The sequence below is a fragment of the Battus philenor genome, unplaced genomic scaffold (genome assembly GCF_028537555.1).
Source record: "Battus philenor isolate CCGP_79_NKW_IND1 unplaced genomic scaffold, ilBatPhil1.0.hap1 SCAF_13, whole genome shotgun sequence".
Classification (NCBI taxonomy): Eukaryota; Metazoa; Arthropoda; class Insecta; order Lepidoptera; family Papilionidae; genus Battus; species Battus philenor.
This window is the reverse complement of record NW_027181675.1, coordinates 6562114-6581154: the sequence shown is the minus strand read 5'-3', so window position 1 is coordinate 6581154 and position 19041 is coordinate 6562114. Positions and strand designations below refer to the sequence as shown.

Below are 19041 nucleotides of genomic sequence, written 5' to 3'. Positions count from 1 at the left end.
TGTTGAATTATTCATTTAATTGCGAAATAAATGAATAAAGCAACTAATTTTAATTATAAAATGTATCTAAAAATTCTTACATTAGTTATAAACTTGTAATTACAAATCACACAATATTGTTAAATAAATATAATCACAAACAATATTGAATGAAATATATCAATACTCACATGTAAACAATAGTACAAAATTATTGATTTCCAATACTTTCAAGACAATGATTAGTTTTGATTAAATCAAATAAACTCAAACTGTGTAGATCACAACAAAGCAAACACCAACAAAGAAGATAAATATTTATTTCACAAAAATCGTTCTTTCAATAAGTCCAAGCTTAGCAATAGGCAATGTCGACTGATCCATAGAGTAGGAACTATACAGTATCAAAAAATTTTTGAAAGTAATTACAATACCACATACCAATTAAAAAACTTTGGTCAAAACTTTTCACATATGGATTGATGGCTACATACAACACATTATAAAATTCGATTATTTAAGAGTAAAACCAAAAGTGCTCGGAATTTAAATTACCATTTAATTTTTATACGAGTATTACAAAATTATCGTGTGTTATTTGATTATTTAAAAGAAATGATTGTTACCGACAGGAAAATTTTCATGTTACTTTTACAACTTTCAACTTTGAACCCGATAAATGGTTTTTCAATTTAAAATGCTCTTCATGACACAGCTCTTTCTTAAACTGTGTATGACGATTTTTAACGTCGTCGTTAAAGTTTGAAAGATGTAAAAACTAGTAAAGAATTTTATTCATTCGAACTGATAAACCTCATACGAGGCAATACACAAAATCTGTAGAATATTAACGAATTCGTAGATAGCTCAGGAAGTGCTCACAATATCCTTCACTATCTTATACCTTTCGCTCTGGGTATCGCAAAACCTCAACACACTTGCGAACTGCGGGATCAAGAAGGACTTCTTAGACACCATTCTAGTAAAAGTTTTGAGCAAACTCCTTACAGTGTTGATTTACCACTGTATCACTTTCGTTCGCTAAAATTAAAAACAATATTGACGAGGTATAGTTTTCATTGTCAGAATATATGCTCACTGCGTAAAATACTGCCGTTGACGATTTGCATAGTTAAAAGTGGAAAATGTACTCCTTATATTAAATTTTGTGTATGTTTTATGTAGATATTGATGGAGAGTATTTTTTTTTACAAAATCCTTTAATACATAAAAATAAACAGGAAACCATTTAATTTTACTAAAATAATATTTTTAATTTAAATTAAAGAATTGGAATAAAATTTACTCGGTTCGTATCATGATAAACATAGTTATCGTTTTATTCTCATCGACTATATATATATGTCCAACATATTTGGTACCTTTTTAAGATAAATTGATTTTTTCCTTCACGACGCTAATGAAATAATCTATTTTTCGTTGGCGCTTTTTATTTGGCATATTAATAAAGTATTCGGTGTTGTTATAAACTTTATTTTTACCAATTCACAAACAAATTAAACCTAGAGATGTTGTGTTTGACATATTCAAATTTTAACTTGAAGTTTCGGTTTCGGCGGCGGCGCGTTGAGGTTTGTCAACTTTAAGGTTGTTGAGGAATGTTTTGTGTGAATGCAAATGCTGATCGAATTTACTACTTAATAAAAAGAAATGGCTGGTATTGAATCTCTAGCTGTAAGAGGAATCAGGAGTTTTGGTCCAGAGGACAATGATGAACAGCGTATATCTTTTGAAAAACCATTAACTTTAATATTGGGACAAAACGGTTGTGGAAAAACAACTATAATAGAATGTGTACGCTATGCTCTCACTGGCCAAATGCCCCCAGGGAGCCGTAACGAATGTTTTGTTCATGATGCTAAAGTAAATAAATCAACGGAAGTATTAGCGCAAGTTAAACTTAAGGTAAAAATATTTGCATACTCTTGCCAAAACGTTTTGTTTACGTTCAATCTTAAAAGTTGTAGTAATTTTGTAAACAAACTTGACAAAACCAGTAAGTTCGATTTTTTTAATAATGATATTGCCTGTCGTCATTAGCATTTACCTGTTAAACTTAGATTATTTGTATCTATTTTATTTTTATTAGTTGACCAGTTCAAACAATATTTTTTTAAACAATAATTTTCATTCAATAAACAATTTATGTACACTTTATAATATTAACATAATTTATTACTCTTATTAGTGTTAGTTAGTTGGCGGTTAATATTATAACCATGGTCATTTATGGAACTCCCATGTGAGATCAAGTGTATAAAAGCATATTTAACTTTAAAAATATTCCCTTATTATGCTCATTTATAATGGAATTAATGAAGTTTCTATTATAGTAATTTAGATTACCTATATAAATATAAAACAAAGTTTTGTTAGTGTGGATCAATTTTTATAACTGTTGTATTCTCAAATTTTTCAAATATGACTATACATCGATTTGAAAATTTTTGGTTACAAAAATTTTTTACACAAAACATCTTTTTGGTCATTTAAACGATTTAAGTTATTAATTATGTGCAAATTTGGAAATCAAGAAAATCAACACTTGTGTGGTTTGGGGCTATTGTGGTTGCATATGTTGCATGTAATGTAAATCACTGCAGTTATTCACATAAGAAAAAAGAAAAAACAAACATAACAGTGTCTCATAAATCAATGTCAAACTCAAGGGATAACTATCTGTATCTTCTCTATAAGAGGAGTATGTTCCAAGTGTGGGATCATTACAACTAATTATGAAACCTATATGTAATGGTTTAATTTTTTAACAGATTGTAAATGGTAAAGATGAACAACTTGAAATTGCAAGGTCTATGAGGGTAACAGCATTGGAGAAGAAGAAAAGTAAATTCCAGACACTTGATTCATTTCTATCTGTGATTGATGAGAAAGGAAAAACAAAAGACATCTCATCCAGATGTGCAGATTTAGATTCTGTGATGTATGAACAATTGGGTTTGTATTACATTTTGTAAAATAATGATTGGATATAAATAATGACTTAAGGACTTAATTCTTACAGGTATTCTTAACACTATTATTCTGTCTTATCATTAAGCCCATTTGGCTACAATTTAAATAAAAAATAAATATTTCTCTTGATATCTGCAAAGAAAATAATAATTTAATTTAAATTAACAGGAGTATCCAAAGCAATTATGAATTCAGTGATATTTTGTCATCAAGAAGATTCCAGCTGGCCTCTTGATGAAGGTAAAAAAGTTAAAGAACGTTTCGATGAAATATTTGAAGCAGACAAGTATAGTGATTGTTTTGATCGTTTGCGGAAAATAAGGAAAGAATATGAAAACGAAATTAATGTTTTAGGTAATTTATTGTGATTTATCCTTATGAAAATATATTCTTCTTGTTTTGTCTTTACTTAATGGTAGATTTCCACAACCAAGAGACAATGCACTCATTTTTATGGGGTTTGGCTTTAGTCTAGCTCCTAAAAATATATATTACCCGAGTCACCATGTTTGAAACTTATGTTAAATATGTTAAGTTTAACAAATAATTTAAAAAGAATAATAGACAAAATAGATGAATTAAAACTTTAATTAGACATTTAAAATTATTAATTTCTGTTTTAGAGGAAAAAGTAGCAAATTTAACAGAGAAGAAACAGAATTTAGACAAGAAGAAATTGGATGTTGTTAATACTGAAACCCAGATTTCAGAAGCTGAAATCAAAGTTTCAGAATTAGAGCAGGAAATAAAGCCATTAGCAGAGAAAATAAAAGCAATTGAGACACTGCAAAAAAATTTAATTACAGTGGAATCAAAAAGGGAAAAGATAAAAACTAGGTAAATAAATTAAGTTAGGTAACTAATAAATAAATTGTAGACAATATAAGGATGTATATTACTTTTTAGATTAGAACATTTCATAACACAAGAAGAAGAGTTGAAAGGTGCCATCTCTAGTTTATTTGAAGGAACACAAGCGGAACTGGAAGAGAATATAAGTATGTTAAGCATATATATAAGCATTCATTGGCATGTTCTTGCATTGATTCCTGTTTAATTATACAGACACTGGAACAAGGAATATAAGAGATTGGAATGTAATTTTAGATGAAACAAGATAAACATGTAACAAGCATAAGTTGTCACATAAAGTGTAATGTAATAAACATGTACTTTTACTCCTTACAATTATTGACAGCCACTGACCTCATCTGTCCTTTTCACTTATAAAAGCGCTATTGAAAGAACACAGGTAAAAACCTAGTCAAATTGAGATAAAAAATATGTTCCCTCCCACAATTGTAATCTATTAAAGATTTTGCGAAATGATACACACTATTGTTTCTATAATATTTTTTTTTGGGTATAGTTATAATAATAACAAAAAAGTAAAAATGGAACAAATGCTATATTTACAATAAATTAAATTAATAAAAGTTTTGTGTTGAATATATTACAATAACTTTATTAATAATAGTAATTTTACTATTTAAAGCTAACTATGCCGCAACCGCCAAAACAAAGCAGAAGGACTTAGATGACTCATATAAAAAGAATTCTACATTCAATAAAGAAGAAGAAAAGATTGCTAATGAGAAAACATCTAATGAAGTAAAATTTAATAAATTGATACTTTTGGAGAGTCAGAATCAAGAAAAAATTGATAAGAAAAATTCCATGATATTAGATACTGCAAATCTAGCTGGTAATTGCACATTTTTATTTAGTATATATATATTTAGATAACATTTACCTAAAAAGTCCTGAGGTTTTGAAGTGAAGTAGTCTAGAAGATGCTGGATGCAGACAGCTTTTACATTGTCTTATTGGAAATTTGTGGGGGAAGACTTCTGTCCAGCTGTGGACATCCTACTGTTAAAATGATAATGGCAGCTTGCCAGTTTTCGATCCTACTAAGTATGAAAAAGCATTGTTTGGTGCATATACTTTGAAACATGTACCATCCACACTTGATTAATAAAAGTACACTTGTTTTTTTTTAATTACACATTGTTATATAAAGGATTGTAAAATTTACCAGAAATTGGTTGCAATGGATCTTTTTTTCTTTATCTTTATTTCTTTCGTACATTTTTCAATTGGTATTTTAGGAATTGAGGTAGAAAAAGTTGAGACTGATAAAGAAGCAAGTGAAATAGAGGAAGCCATAAAAAATAAAATAAAAGCCTTGCAGAGTGAGCTTAATGACCAAAAAAATGAAGCGGATGATGAAGAAAATAAACTACAAGCAGAAATTGATAGTAGTCGTGATGCTTTGGTAAATATAAGAAAGAAATCATAATAACATAAATCACTATTTATTTTATATTTTAGCAATGTCTGTAATATCGCCGTTTCAGCCCATATACACCCATTGTAAGGAATATGCCTCCCCTAAAGTTATTTATAGGCCAAGTGTGGCAATTATGGTGTATTTCTCATAGATAGAAGATGGCAATTGGATTGTTGGTTTAGATGGTTAACTAACATAACATCATAAGTGTTTTAGTGATTAATAACAATGTCACTAATAAACATTTGTAATAATAAAAAGAGATTAATACAGATTACAGATTATTTTGGTATCATAATTTTTTTTTTTAATTTTGACAATGTACTTTAACTTCTGTACCTTTTATGCTGGATAATTCAGTGTTATGGATCCTAATTATTGCTCCAGAAATATCAGCTTAAAAGTACACTCAATAAGGACCTTTTTACAAGAATGCACTCAATCCTTTAATGCACAATAGGTACTCATGGAGCAGCGTACACAGAAGTAGTATACACAAAATAATACATTTTTATTAAGAATTAGTATTTTAAATTGTATTTTTGCACATTAGCTAATGTTATATGTATTCGGATTCCAGTCACGCCACAAGCAAAAAATATCAAATAAAGAGTCTGAAATACAGAACTTTAAAAAGGAAACTAACAGAATTGGAAAAGAAATTAATGATACAAACAAATCTAAGGTGCGGTTGGAGATGTTAGAGAAAAAATTAAAATCTGCTGAAGAGTAAGTAAAGAATTTTTCTGAAAATAAACAAACATTTTTTGACATATTACCCAATATTTTACATTTGGTAAGGCAAACAATGTAGTTTGCCTTACCAAGTTTACTTATAATGTATACCATAAATATTGATAAGTTTCATTTAAAAAGGACAAGTCATGTCTTTCTGACAAACTTTTCTCAGTAGATCAGCATTCATCTTATAATTTTATTTAGTTATGGAATAACAACCTAAAATTACTAAAAGTTTTTCTGGCTATTATATCACAATACTGACATTTATGTATTGTTAAAATGTTGGATATTTTTTGGTGATGGGACCAATTTAAGGCTACAAAGTAAACAATATAACAATTTATCGTCAATCTCTTACACAATTTTTTTAGAGAATATCAGCAAGTTGTAAATGATCTAAATCCAGAAGAATGCCAGAAATTAATTAACGAAAATGAAAATGTGATGGAAACAAGTGAACATGAACTCGAAGAGCTCAATGAAAAGGTGAATATATAATTGTGATTGTTGTAATGGAACTAAAATTATTGGTAAAAATTTAGGTATAATAACAAATTTGTTAATAATTTCAGATTACAATATTACAAAAGCAAAGCACTAAGCTTAAAGAGAAGGAGATGATTGAAGAATCGTTAAAACAAAAGGAGAAACAAGTGAATGTTTTGAAGAACAAGCACAGAAGCATCATTGTAGAGTTACTTGGTCAGATGCCAGAGAAGAATTATGCTATTTCAATTAATAAATTGGAATGTGAATTGCGAGCAGAAGTAGATTCCGTAAAGAAACAGTTGAATGAAAAACATACCAATGTAAGTTTGTTGTTATTAAAAAAACACCATTATATTGGAAAAAATACAGATTACTATAAGACTGTTATTTTTTTATAATATTGATTTTTTATATTGATATCATCTAATATCCCTTAGTGCTTAACACTAAGGCTTACTTCCTTCACTCTGGACCGCATGGACAAGACCACAGTTCCTCAAGGAGCTGTAGAGATAAATATGCTTGGGATTTCTTTACATTATTAAATCAAGAACAGATCCATAGACGAAATAAAATAACCAGCATAGCCAAAGTGGCTCATCTGTTCTGCATAAATGGTCGCTGGGGCCTAATAGTTACAAAGTTAAAACACAGATAGGCAAGCGTAGGGTGTCACGTCCACCCATAAGGTGAACAGATGTTATGGTTGTCTAAAGATTCCGAATGCCAGTCAAAGTGGTCAGATCACAGACCGGCAAGCACAGTGTACGATGTCCATACGCAATGTGGAGATTAACCTTGTAAAAGTGTTGTTAAAAGTGTTATATGTAAGTCCAGTACTTTTTGCAAATCAGTGGGACTATGTCAAACTATGGATTTCCTGCATATTGATAAAGATTTTGAATTCTGTTCTAATAATTATATTCAAATTTATCATTTGTTTATAGCTGACAACCTTGGAATCTGAAAGGAAACATGTTCGAGAACTTTTGAATGAACGCCGAAATGAACTCACTGAAGCCGAAGATCAGATGTTTAAAGCATGTGGCACACAATCCTATGAGATTACATTGTCTAAACTAAATAGTACTGTGGAAAAATTGCAGGTAATTAGGGTTCAAGTAGAGTTCAAGTAAGATTCAAGTGACATAAACTCGTGAATACCCGGCATTTATATGGCACTTCGTAATACCTATCTTCAATAACACAAATCTTTTGGAGAGGGTTATTGATTTTAGGTGTAAACCTATAAAGGTGTAAATGTATAAATCATTCGCTGTAAATTAATGTATGGTATACACCATCCAATAATCAATGGATAAAAAAATAAAACCAATCGTTTACATAATTGGTTTCAACATTTACACAAACTATTCACACAAATACAATACAAACACGGGTTATTATTACTATGTCAAGTAAGGTAAAATAAAATTATTATTATTTCAGGAAGAACAAAATATGTTACAGTCGTCAATGTTCATATTCACAAAATATAAAAACCAACTGAAAGATAATACTTGTTGTCCGCTATGTAATCGTGGATTCGATTCGGAATCCGAGGTAAGCTTTTTTCTTCTTATTTTTTCTGTTGCGCTACAACACTTTATGAGTCTTGGCCTTCTTCACAATCTATTTTTATCTCGCTTTATCCTTTGCTGTTGTTGCCATGATGTATTCCTTGCCATATGCCTGAAATTTTTCTCTTCACATTCAGCCACCTCTTCCTGGGTCTTTTTTGGAGTCTTATTTGTTGCGGGGTCCATTTGGTCTCAACAGCCCTTGTTTTGGTTATTCTTATTAAGTGGCCTGCCCACTGAGCCTTTGTGAATTGCAGAACCTGACTATCGTTTCGTTTACTCATTCAGTTCGTGATTCTCCTAGTTCGAAAATTGTTTTCAAGATTTTCCTCTTGAACATTGCAAGTTTTATTTTTTCTTTTTGTGTCATTATCCAGGTTTTACTTGCATAGATCAAAACTGGTCGTATTATCGTTTAGTAAATGCTGCACAGTGTGATCTTAAGCGGTTATGTGAGCTTAAATCTACACCTCCATGAAATTCGTTTACTCACCCTCAATCTTGTCTCCCATGACGATTAGTTCCACTTGTATAATTCAATATTTACGTACTTATCATTATTAATGTAAAATAATAATTTATTATTTAAAGTTAGTATCATTTAGATAAAACCCTTTCAATCGCACTTTAATAAACAGGTGAAAGAGACAGATGATTTTAGTGGACATCAACTAACGTAAAGAAATGTAAAGATTCTTTTAAACATGATTATTTTTTAAACACAAGTAATGACTTTATAAACCAAAAATTTGAAATTAAATTATTATTCCATTATATGTTTCATGCTTATGAATGTAACTCTTAATTAAGCTTATTCAAACAATTTTCAAGGTAAATTTTAATACACACTATATCTAGCTGGTCCCCACAACGTGCTAGTTTATACCACTAATTTTTCAACTGTGTTCTTATTATACAATAGCTTACTTAGATTAAGATAATGTTAGAAAAACTATAAAAATTATATTTTGTAATTAAATACTTCCAATTTCATACATTTAAATATACGAAGTGCAAAATAAATGGTCAGTTTGCTTGTTCAATGTTTAGTTTTTGCGATGAAAAAGTTACATTAAAAAAATTTTAGATTTCGTGTATTATATTGTTACATGTATGATTAATTGGTTAATAGTGTTTTTCAAAACCAGTCTAAGAAAATAGAACCTAATATGTCGAAAGAGAATACATTTATAATCTTCTCTAGGTTACAGACTTAATATCACAACTAACAACACAAGTGATGAATGTCCCAGCGAAACAAGAGAAAGTATCCGAAGAGTTACAAATAGCATCTGCGAAGAAAGACGACTTGCTTAGTATGAAAACATTGAATGAGAAGATAAAGACTTTAAAAGAAAAAGATATACCACAATTACAGAACCGATTGAATGATATAGATAAGGTAAGAATAAAATTGATATTTAACCTAGTTATATACAAAATTCGTTATTCAGGAAATTTATAGATAAAAATAATAGTAAAGATGCATCAATTGGTAGTATACTAACATTAAAACCGATTTTATGATTTTTTTTAACGCCAGAAGTCTAAAAACAGTCAAAAAGTCGTAAAATCCAAATCGGTGGGTAAGTATTTAGAAAACTACGAAACCTCTTCCCATCTAATATCCTTCAGTATCTTAAAACGAAGGTCTATAACCAATTTAGGTATACCAGTAATGATTTCCAGAACTAAAACATGGCCTCTAACTTCTGGCCCCATTAAGAAGCTCAACAAGAAATCTATGCTCAGGATTTCTCTAGATTACTGTGTTCTCTAGAAATGATGTTCTCTAGAAAGTTACTGTGGTAGCTCAGCGGATTCGCTAGTTGAAGTGGCCAGCATACAGGATATATATTGCACACAACTGATTCTGGAGCAGAGACCACAAACTGGCAATCGTAGCGTAAGACCGTCCGTCCGTCCACCCAAAAAGTTCTCGGATGCTCTTCTTAAGATCGTTGGAAGACGATGGATACAGGTCGCTTCCAACCGATTCTATTAGAAATCTATGAAGTAGGCCTATGTCCAACAGTAGACGTCCTGTGAATGGAAGGAATGACATTTCTAGCAAGGCAATAGACATAATGTTATCTATCTGTAGTTTTTTTGTCTTTGCCAGAGTGCTGACAGCGCTTATTTAACACTACTACTGTAGCTAATCACGAGGGCTTTCTTAGTAGCGTCAATCCTTCATAAAGTGACGCAAAAGCCGATATGAGAAGACCCCGGCTTAGGTATCAAAATAGCGAGGCCGTCCAGTAATGGACGTCCTTCGCCTGAAATGATAGTGATGACATAAGAATTCTTTATTATTTTTTTTTAAATTATAACTTTTGAAACCCGTTAATAAACAACATGGTATTGGTTGTTGTATTCACAGCAAATAGCTACATTAACGGAGACTTCAGAAGAATTATCAATGATTATGGTTGAGCCAGAACACAAGCTGCAAAATGCAAGACAAATACAAAGTGATATGCCGTTACTAGATCGTTACACTAATGAAGTTATTGCTACAACTAAAGATGTGAGTAAAAGAAATTACATTGTTTACATTATCGATTTTCAAAAACATCGATTTGTCGTCGTTACAAAACGTCATAAATCGAAAATATATTTTTGTGACCAAACGTGACTCTTATGTAAAAAAAATATTAAAATCTAAATTTTTTTGATTTGACAATTTTAGTATTTTCGTAAATTATTTTACAGCTAGAAGCCATAAAAGCTGAGTGTTCTGGTGTTGAAGTAGATATCACTATGGATCAAGCAACCGCCCAAAGAACTGAATTGAAGCAAAAAATTGCTTCTTTGAGATCTCAAATCAAATTATCACAAGCAAAACTCAACCAACATACTAAGAAAATGCAAATTGTCGGTGATAAAAAGAACAAACTTAAGGAGGAACATCTTAATGTCCAAAAAAAGGTTAGCCATTTAACTATTTTTATTTATTTTAAAACATTTTGTTTCTAATTTTCTTAACTACATTTTAATAGCTTAACTATATTTAATCTATGTGCAAAAAAATACAAGTCTTGTTGATTTTATTCCACAGGTTCAAGAATTAGTTACTTTGAATGAAAATCTAAAACAATTAGAAACTAACAGGGAAAAAGCGATAGTTGAACTGAAAGAACTACAAGATTCAATAGAACCTTTAGAAATAGAATTGAAAGAAAAGGATAAAACTAAAAGTGAATGTGTTAAAAAGAACAGGTGAGTTAGTGGGTATTTTGATGCATTTACCTTTAGACATACTTTCATAGGACACATTAGCTAAACTTTAATTAAAGACATTAAATAATAATAAAGAGTTGGCATATTATGAAAAGTACTTTCGTATAGAAAAAATTTCAGGAGGCAAATATTTGCTGCATATCTGTGAGACAGAGTTATCTCGGTTTATTTGAATGAGACAACAAATTACTTCTGCTTGTGTGCAAGTAAACTTTAACCTCAATAACTCATTGAAGCTGTCTCCACTATTTCTTAGTTAAAGCTATTTTGGATGCATCTGATAGCTTTGATACTAGCTGAATATTTTAATTTTACACATATTTTCACCTGAAAAAGTTTATTTGCAATATTAGTCAATAATTTTACTTTTAGACTATCTTTAAAATTAATTATTTACAAAAATTTGAAGCATAATTCTATGTTCTATTAATATTTTTTGTTATGTAATATATATGATCAATAATAAAATGAAACAATAAAATAATTCGTTAATATGTGTCTTTATTGTTATTATTACTTACCAGATAGAGAAATAAATCGAAAAATTAGAATGAAAAAAAAATTATGTTTATTTATTATCTCTCTTCATTACAATACTTTCAGGGCAGCAATTGATGTGAAAAATGAATACATATCAAAAATCAAGAATGCATATGACAAAGTGAAGTCCATTGAGCATGAGATTAAACAACATAAGGAGAGAAATATTCAGTTTGAAATGGATAAAATCAAAGAAGCTAATGAACGGTTGATGGAAAAACAGAAGCAAATTATGATTGACAGAGATATGCTTACTAAAAAAATAGACAGCTTAAAGGATGAACTTGCTAAGCAAGATGTAAGTTTTATTGCAATCTTCATTAAAATATATATGTAAGTAAAAAAGCGCCAGAAACTTTCCAATTCAATGAAATTAATAGTGTGACAGGTGTCTAGTCTATGTAGAGCCCATGTGCAATTATTACCATAACATACTGCATTGAGTGTGTGGACAACCTGGAATAGGTGCAAATGTTATCATGTCTGCATAAATGTTACGTCAATATTAAAAACTGTAATGGTACCTAAAGATCAATCTGTGTTACCAGTGATGATTTATGGCATTGAAATATGACCTTTGACTCCCCCAGACCTCATAGTAATCTCTTTGGCAATCTCACAGTCGGTTAACGAGCCTTGGAGAGGGCTATGCTAACAATTACTCAACGAGACGGAATCAGAAATGAGGAGATCCATAAATGAGCAAAATGTGCATTTTAGATAAAAATCAATCATAGTTACACTCTCTATCAGGCTTTCCACATCTGTCAAATTCTTTATTCTAATTTCGACTACACGACTACATTTTTATTGACTATTGTGTATTAAAAAATTATCAAATATTTAAATTTATAAAAATAAGTAATTTGTCTAGTTCACTAATAAATTGGATAAAAAAAATGAAAGATTTAATATTGTGATTTTCTAGATTTATAAACGTAATTTAGAGGATAATTTAAAGCTAAGAAAAGCACAAACCGAAATTGGAAATTGCGAGAAGGAACTTACAGCGCTAAATGAAAAAATGAGCGGCGTTAACATGGACATGATTGCAGAGAAAGAACCCCTCATGGCTAAACATGAAGAAATTTTTAAAGAGAAATTGCAGACTGAAGGTCTACTGCGTGGTTTCAAAGTTAGTAATTTTTATAAATTTAATATTATTTGTATTTAAATGATTCTCTTTCGATTAAAGTGATGCTTTATTCCAATATTTTTTTACTTTATTCTCCTTAATACATGAATAATAAGAAAAAAGATATTAATCCACTTACATTTCAGGATAGATTGAAATTATGCAAGACAGAATTAAAGAAAGCTATGAATGAAGGTATAGAGAAACAGTATAGAGAGAAATATTATGATTTACATGTCATAAAAGCCCTTGAAAAAGACATTAAAAATTACTCGGTTGCCTTAGAAAAGTGCCTTATGGAATTCCATAAAGAGAAAATGGAAAATATTAATTTAATAATAAGGTAAAATAGTATTAATTACTAATTATTTTAAAAAAATAATTTTAAATAAATTGATATATTATTGCATGATAAATTGTAGTACTACTGAAACCGCTGAAGATGGGTAACTAACTTACCCTCCTCTTGTCCAGTCTCACCGCGCGCATACTTAATGCGCGGTATAGCGGTTTCGGTTGCACTATATAGTATCGTCACAGCATTAGTTTTATATATAAATAGAATAACTTTGATAATTAAAAGCGTTTTAGTACGAACTGTATTCAATTTATTTACAGAGAAATGTGGAGAAAAATATATAGAGGTAATGACATAGATTACATTAAAATTAAAACAGAGGGAAATACAACCACTGATTCTGACCGTCGAAAGTATGACTACAGGTAAAGTTGTTAGTAATAAACCAAAAACGTTGTTGTGTCATAAAATATTATAACTATTATTATCAAAGCATTATTAACAAGATGCTGAATATTATTGTCAAAACATTATATAGAAAATACATTCTTGTGCGAGTGTGAAAAAACTATGCCTTAAGCCATGTAGACTTTAAAAATAACTTTTTCAAATCATTTTTTTGTTATTTACCTGTGACTAACTTATTGAAGAAACAGCCTTCATAGTTTCTTAACCCAAAAATAATTAAATAATAAAAAAAGAACTCAATATTCACCCAAATATCCAGTTCCTGGTTACAACAAAAAATTTAATATTTATAGTTTCTAATTCCTGAATTCTCAAAAGATTTATTTGTCTATGATAATTTTTTACAATATGTGTGCGAAAATTACATTACAGAGTAGTTCAGTGTAAAAATGATGTTGAGATCGACATGCGTGGTCGATGTAGTGCAGGTCAAAAGGTTTTAGCTTGCCTCATTATACGGTTGGCACTTGCAGAAGCCTTTAGCACAAAGTAAGTTTTATTTATGTAATTTGTTTAAATTACTTTTTGTTAGCGGCAGCTTTTGTTAATCTCAGTGTTACAAATTTTGGGTTTAATCATTTACTATTCATAAAGAAATTAGCTGAAAGGGGTTTAGTAGTTTTCTGTAAAGATTAAACAATAATGTTGGTTCCACTTAATTGTAAATGACTTTATTTCGAACTAAGAGCTTTCTGACTCTATATAACAATTCTAGTCACCTTTTAGCCTCGTCTTTTTATGTGAATAAGATTTTTATTTAAAAAATTAATAAAGATTAATAATTTTTTAAATGATATGAAATGAATTATTTTTTTTCTCTAGGTTTGGCATCTTAGCATTAGATGAACCTACAACAAATTTGGATGAAGAAAATGTTAGAAGCCTTTGTTCTGCCTTGGGAGATATTGTAAAAGAAAGAATGGTGCAGAAAAATTTCATGTTTATTATTATAACACATGACAAAGAATTTATTGAATCCTTGGGAAATATAGATAAAGTTACATATTATTATGAAGTATCTAGAAATGAAGAAGGAAAGTCTAGGATTAAAAAGATAAGGTTTACCTAATATACAAAATAAATTGCTTATTATTGTCCTATGTAGTCATTCTTTACTCGAATGTCAAATAGTTGATAAGAAGGCTGTGCCTTAAATTATTAGTGCTAAGCATTTACTTTTTTCATATATTAATACAAATAAAGTTTTTTGTATTTTTCTTTATCGTTTCTTTTTTATTGCGTAAAATACCTTTGTTTTTTATATAACATACATATGCATACAGGATAAGGAATGTTAACAAAGATTTTGCAAGACAGAGAAGCTATTTATTATCAGCTGATAAACATAAAAAAATTACACTTTGTGTAGAAGTCTTTATACCAAATTAAAATAAACATAAGAGCTAAAAATTCTTATTCAAATTATCATTTTATTTACAATTAAACATCAATGTTTTTTTTTAAATATGTTAAGTATCACTTAGATTCACACTAACAAATAAATATTAACAAGTCACAAATAGACCAGTAATATTGTTCAATGGTTTACATAGTTCCATTTGATCAAGCTGTAGCAATTTACTTTCTTGTAAAACTGTCAATGTAACCCCTAAGAGTTCACAGATTTGGGTTGGAGGAAATGATTGGGAAAGGCATTTAGTAATGTAAGGAACTAAATCCTCAGTAAAGCAAATGCAAAATGATACAAAATTTTGTTTTTCAACTTCTGTAAAAGCTTGTTGCTCTTTATGATAGAATGTTATTAGAATATTTACAGCTTTACATAAGGACTTTCTGTAGCCTGTATACACATCCTTCACTATATTCAAAGGAGCTGTAACTCGCAGAGAATTAAGGGTTGTTAGTAATCCATTGCAATACTCGGCAAGTGGATAATAATCTAACAAATTTTCTGGTGGACCAGAAACCATATTTTCGTTAATTGGCCGCGGTAAATTCTTGATAGTAGGCAATTTATAGATTCTCATTTGATTTTCGAACTGATTGTCTACTTTATCGATGTTTGAATGAAATTGTGTCATTATGATATTCCTGAACAATGGTGTCAACACGCATCGCAGATCAGAACCCACTCTGCCAAATGACAGACATAGATACATACACTGGTTTAAGTGGGATTCGAAACTTGATTCATCTTCTTTTTTTAAATCCTGACTTAGCATCTGTGTCAATACTTCAACCTACAAGAAAAAAAAACTCAATCATTGCTTTTGGATAATAAGTATTATCAACAATTCTTTTAATAACCTTTTGCTTCAGCCAACATGATAATGCACTGGTTCCACTAAGTTCATCATCTTTCATTTTAGATTCCTGCGCATCACTTAAAAATATTGATTTATGTTGAGTCAAAACATTAAATAAATGAATTCTATGTAACTCAACTATTCTTCTTAGCAATTTTTCTGATGCTGTAATAAAATGTGAAAGTTAGACAAAAATATATCAAAAATAGTAAATTAAAACATTTAATATTATAATAGAGAAAGCAGTAATAAATGTAAAAGGTCAACTACATTGATCTTTTTTCATACTTACGGTACCTTTAAAGACTTTTTTTAAAGACTGAAAAGAATATTTCTTTCATGGAGTAGAGGTTAATGGCCTGCAAGTTGCTTGAGGCGGCGTTTATTTTCTTGTTGATATCACCATGAAGTGGAACCATTACATATATTTCTATAACTATATTGATACAGAACATTACTAATGTAACAAACTTAATACATACTTTCTTGACTTTTAGCATCTTCTAATGCTTTTTCAAACCAAGCATTTCTTGCTTTTAAAAAGTGTAAATGAAGCCCATCAGTCATCACTGTATTATTAGGTATTTTATTTCCGATTAACATTATTTTGCTCTGGTCTTCAGTAGATTTAAATACTGTGTTAGCTCTTCTTAAATAGCCTAGAATCTATTTGGAAGGTAGGTTTATAAAATTAAATCTACAGCTTTATAATTCAAAAAGTATGTCAAAAACTTACTTGTAAACATTGTGGTAATGGCAAGTCATAATGCAGCTGATTGTACAAATGATATAATGTTTCAAACCAAAGAGTCATAATTTCAGAAGATGTATTCTGTAACAATTTTTTTTACATTGAGAATATCACAACTTTGTAACCTTTGTTGAATTTAAGTATCATAGGTAATTATTTATTTCAAATAGATAGACCAATAGCAATACAGAATACAAGTTTGATTAGCTTCTTTCAACAAAATTAAATATGTAGACATTAGGCCTATTGTAAGCATATACAAGCCTGGCCATAATTAAGCTAACTTATTAAAAAGTAAATAAATGAATAAATATACTCTAAATAATAACAAAACAAGACAGGCTATTGTTTTATTTTAACAGGGATATTAAAGGAAAAAATTTATTACTACATTTGTTAATATTTAGTTTCTTTAGCTTTATTAATGTTTAACACACCTGCACTATTGGTATTTCTGTATATCTCTTTGATAAATTCCGTACAAATGTAAAAATGTCTAATGCACTTTCATAGTCTTCTGCATTAAGTGCTTCACGCATCAACGATGGTAGTTCAAGCAGTTCCAATAATTTGTCACTTTGATGACGAACGCTGCTGTAACGTCTGAAATTTTTATAAGAAAAAATTTAATTAATAGAAATAATAAATAAAGATATTTTCTTTTTAAAAGTGAACTCTGTTGAATATAATTTTCTATTTAGTATAGAAGAAAGTTCTGGATCAAACAAAATATAATCAAAGACATCCTTTAGGCAGGTAATATATTTTAAAAATACTGAATGATTGACTTACTTTTTTTCAAGAACTATGTTACCAACATTTATTGAGAATTTTTCACATTCCTGTACAAATTTAGGCATTGTATCCAAAAAATCATCTAAGGACTTTTTAGACTTTCCTAAATCTGTCATAATAGTGCGAGATATAGCTGCTGTTTCAACAAAAGTTTTGCAATTTGTAAAGGCCAACTCTTGGGTTTCTTCAGTTAAATGTTTCATTTCATCTGCCAATCTTTCTGGTTCATTTCTGATATGTTCCCAATTTTGTGATCCTAACTTTTTTATATATTCACTGATGTCATTAAAATATTCAGGTGTTTCTGCAACATTTCCTTGTGATAATTAAGACAAAAAAATATGTATGATGTATGCCTTGAAGAGAACTTAAAATATGATTATTTATTTTACACATAAAAGATAAAAGTATGGGTAAACGGATTCAATACTCAATTAAATACAACGGTAGTTTAAATTTCCTCATTCTGAGTATATTCGACAATTTATTTAATTTTCATATAAGTACGATAATTTTTTGTTTTTAAATATATATAAGGTTAAATGATAATTATATAAATTTAAACAGTAAGTCAAATACGTATAAATATAATATAGAAAAGTCACATCTATATATTTTTGACTTTATAAAACTAAATAAAGAACAATATGCGGACGTGTAATCTTTATAATTCCAAGAGAATATTCCTTTAAATATTCCCTACATAGATTTATATACTATAAAAACCTACCATGATTAGAATTAGGAAATAATAGATGACATAACTCTTTTAATTCTTGTGCCATTTTTTATTTTCGAATAATAATATTTTTTTAAAGTTGTAATCCCAGAAATTATCTTCTAAAAAGTTTATATAAATGTCAAAATAATGAGTTACCAAACATACCATAAATTTCTTTTTTTTTCTACCAAATGATCGTTCAGAATTATTGGTGTCGGTGCTACTATTATTTCTACTACTAGTTTTGGGCAGTTTTTTTTTAGTTTATAAAATTGCAAAAACCCATGAATATTGCTGCAACAAACAAAAATTTCCTACCGGAATTTGACCAACTTTATTGTCTAAATTTATACGTATAAGAATAGAATTACACATCCTCTAGCAATGAAGTAGTAAAAACAAATAACGTTAAGAAGACTTGGTAGCCTAATTCATATATCTGTTACATTAATGTACGTTTCTTTTACATATACATAGACTGTTAATAATCACGTAAAGACCTTATGTAAATTGGTACATGTTTATATATATACATGTACATGTGGATATATACATGCATATATGTACATATATATATGTGTTTTTAAAACTTTTAATCCCTGGATATGCCTTTTTTCTTATACGTTATTACTTAAACTTAATGTGCGATTGAATAAGCAATTAACAATATTACTACAAAAATGCGATTTGAATAATTTTTTCCATAAAATTACATTTTTATTATTTATCTAAAACTAACATTTTTTA

General features: G+C 29.2%; 3 protein-coding genes across 4 annotated transcripts in view; 1 reads left to right on the top strand and 2 right to left on the bottom strand.

Annotated features, from left to right (window-relative positions):
• LOC137933583 (transmembrane protein 47) overlaps positions 1-334 on the bottom strand; it is a 29136-nt gene extending 28802 nt beyond the window's left edge. For both annotated transcript variants that reach the window (XM_068777585.1, XM_068777587.1), the window contains exon 1: positions 171-334. The gene's annotated coding sequence lies outside the window, so the exon portion shown is untranslated. The remainder of the gene's footprint in view (positions 1-170) is intronic.
• Positions 335-1549: 1215 nt separating this feature from the next.
• Positions 1550-14977, top strand: LOC137933181 (DNA repair protein RAD50-like). The gene is made up of 22 exons (XM_068777009.1): positions 1550-1905; positions 2772-2955; positions 3142-3327; positions 3597-3810; positions 3880-3971; positions 4469-4678; positions 5085-5251; positions 5847-5995; positions 6379-6493; positions 6580-6816; positions 7444-7602; positions 7946-8059; positions 9281-9478; positions 10460-10606; positions 10792-11007; positions 11138-11298; positions 11923-12157; positions 12788-12994; positions 13141-13337; positions 13613-13717; positions 14133-14249; positions 14583-14977. The coding sequence occupies exons 1-22, from the start codon at positions 1651-1653 to the stop codon at positions 14827-14829; spliced, it is 3912 nt and encodes a 1303-aa protein (XP_068633110.1). The 5' UTR covers positions 1550-1650; the 3' UTR covers positions 14830-14977.
• Cog8 (conserved oligomeric Golgi complex subunit 8) lies at positions 14612-18409 on the bottom strand. Its single transcript, XM_068777012.1, has 7 exons — positions 18304-18409; positions 17571-17877; positions 17216-17381; positions 16764-16859; positions 16510-16693; positions 16029-16192; positions 14612-15961 (listed from the first exon to the last, which is right to left on the bottom strand). Exons 1-7 carry the CDS (start codon positions 18356-18358, stop codon positions 15266-15268), a joined length of 1668 nt encoding a protein of 555 aa, XP_068633113.1. The 5' UTR covers positions 18359-18409; the 3' UTR covers positions 14612-15265.
• Positions 18410-19041: the final 632 nt, after the last annotated feature.

What these genes read in the sequence shown, in the direction of transcription:
- LOC137933181 (XM_068777009.1), top strand. Translation starts at nt 1,651, where the DNA reads ATGGCTGGTATTGAATCTCTAGCTGTAAGAGGAATCAGGAGTTTTGGT. An exon ending in TAGCGCAAGTTAAACTTAAG is followed by an intron (nt 1,906 to 2,771) that starts GTAAAAATATTT and finishes ATTTTTTAACAG; the next exon opens with ATTGTAAATGGTAAAGATGA. An exon ending in GATTCGATTCGGAATCCGAG is followed by an intron (nt 8,060 to 9,280) that starts GTAAGCTTTTTT and finishes AATCTTCTCTAG; the next exon opens with GTTACAGACTTAATATCACA.
- Cog8 (XM_068777012.1), bottom strand. Translation starts at nt 18,358, where the DNA reads ATGGCACAAGAATTAAAAGAGTTATGTCATCTATTATTTCCTAATTCT. An exon ending in ATTTCCTAATTCTAATCATG is followed by an intron (nt 17,878 to 18,303) that starts GTAGGTTTTTAT and finishes GAAATGTTGCAG; the next exon opens with AAACACCTGAATATTTTAAT. An exon ending in AACATAGTTCTTGAAAAAAA is followed by an intron (nt 17,382 to 17,570) that starts GTAAGTCAATCA and finishes TAAAAATTTCAG; the next exon opens with ACGTTACAGCAGCGTTCGTC.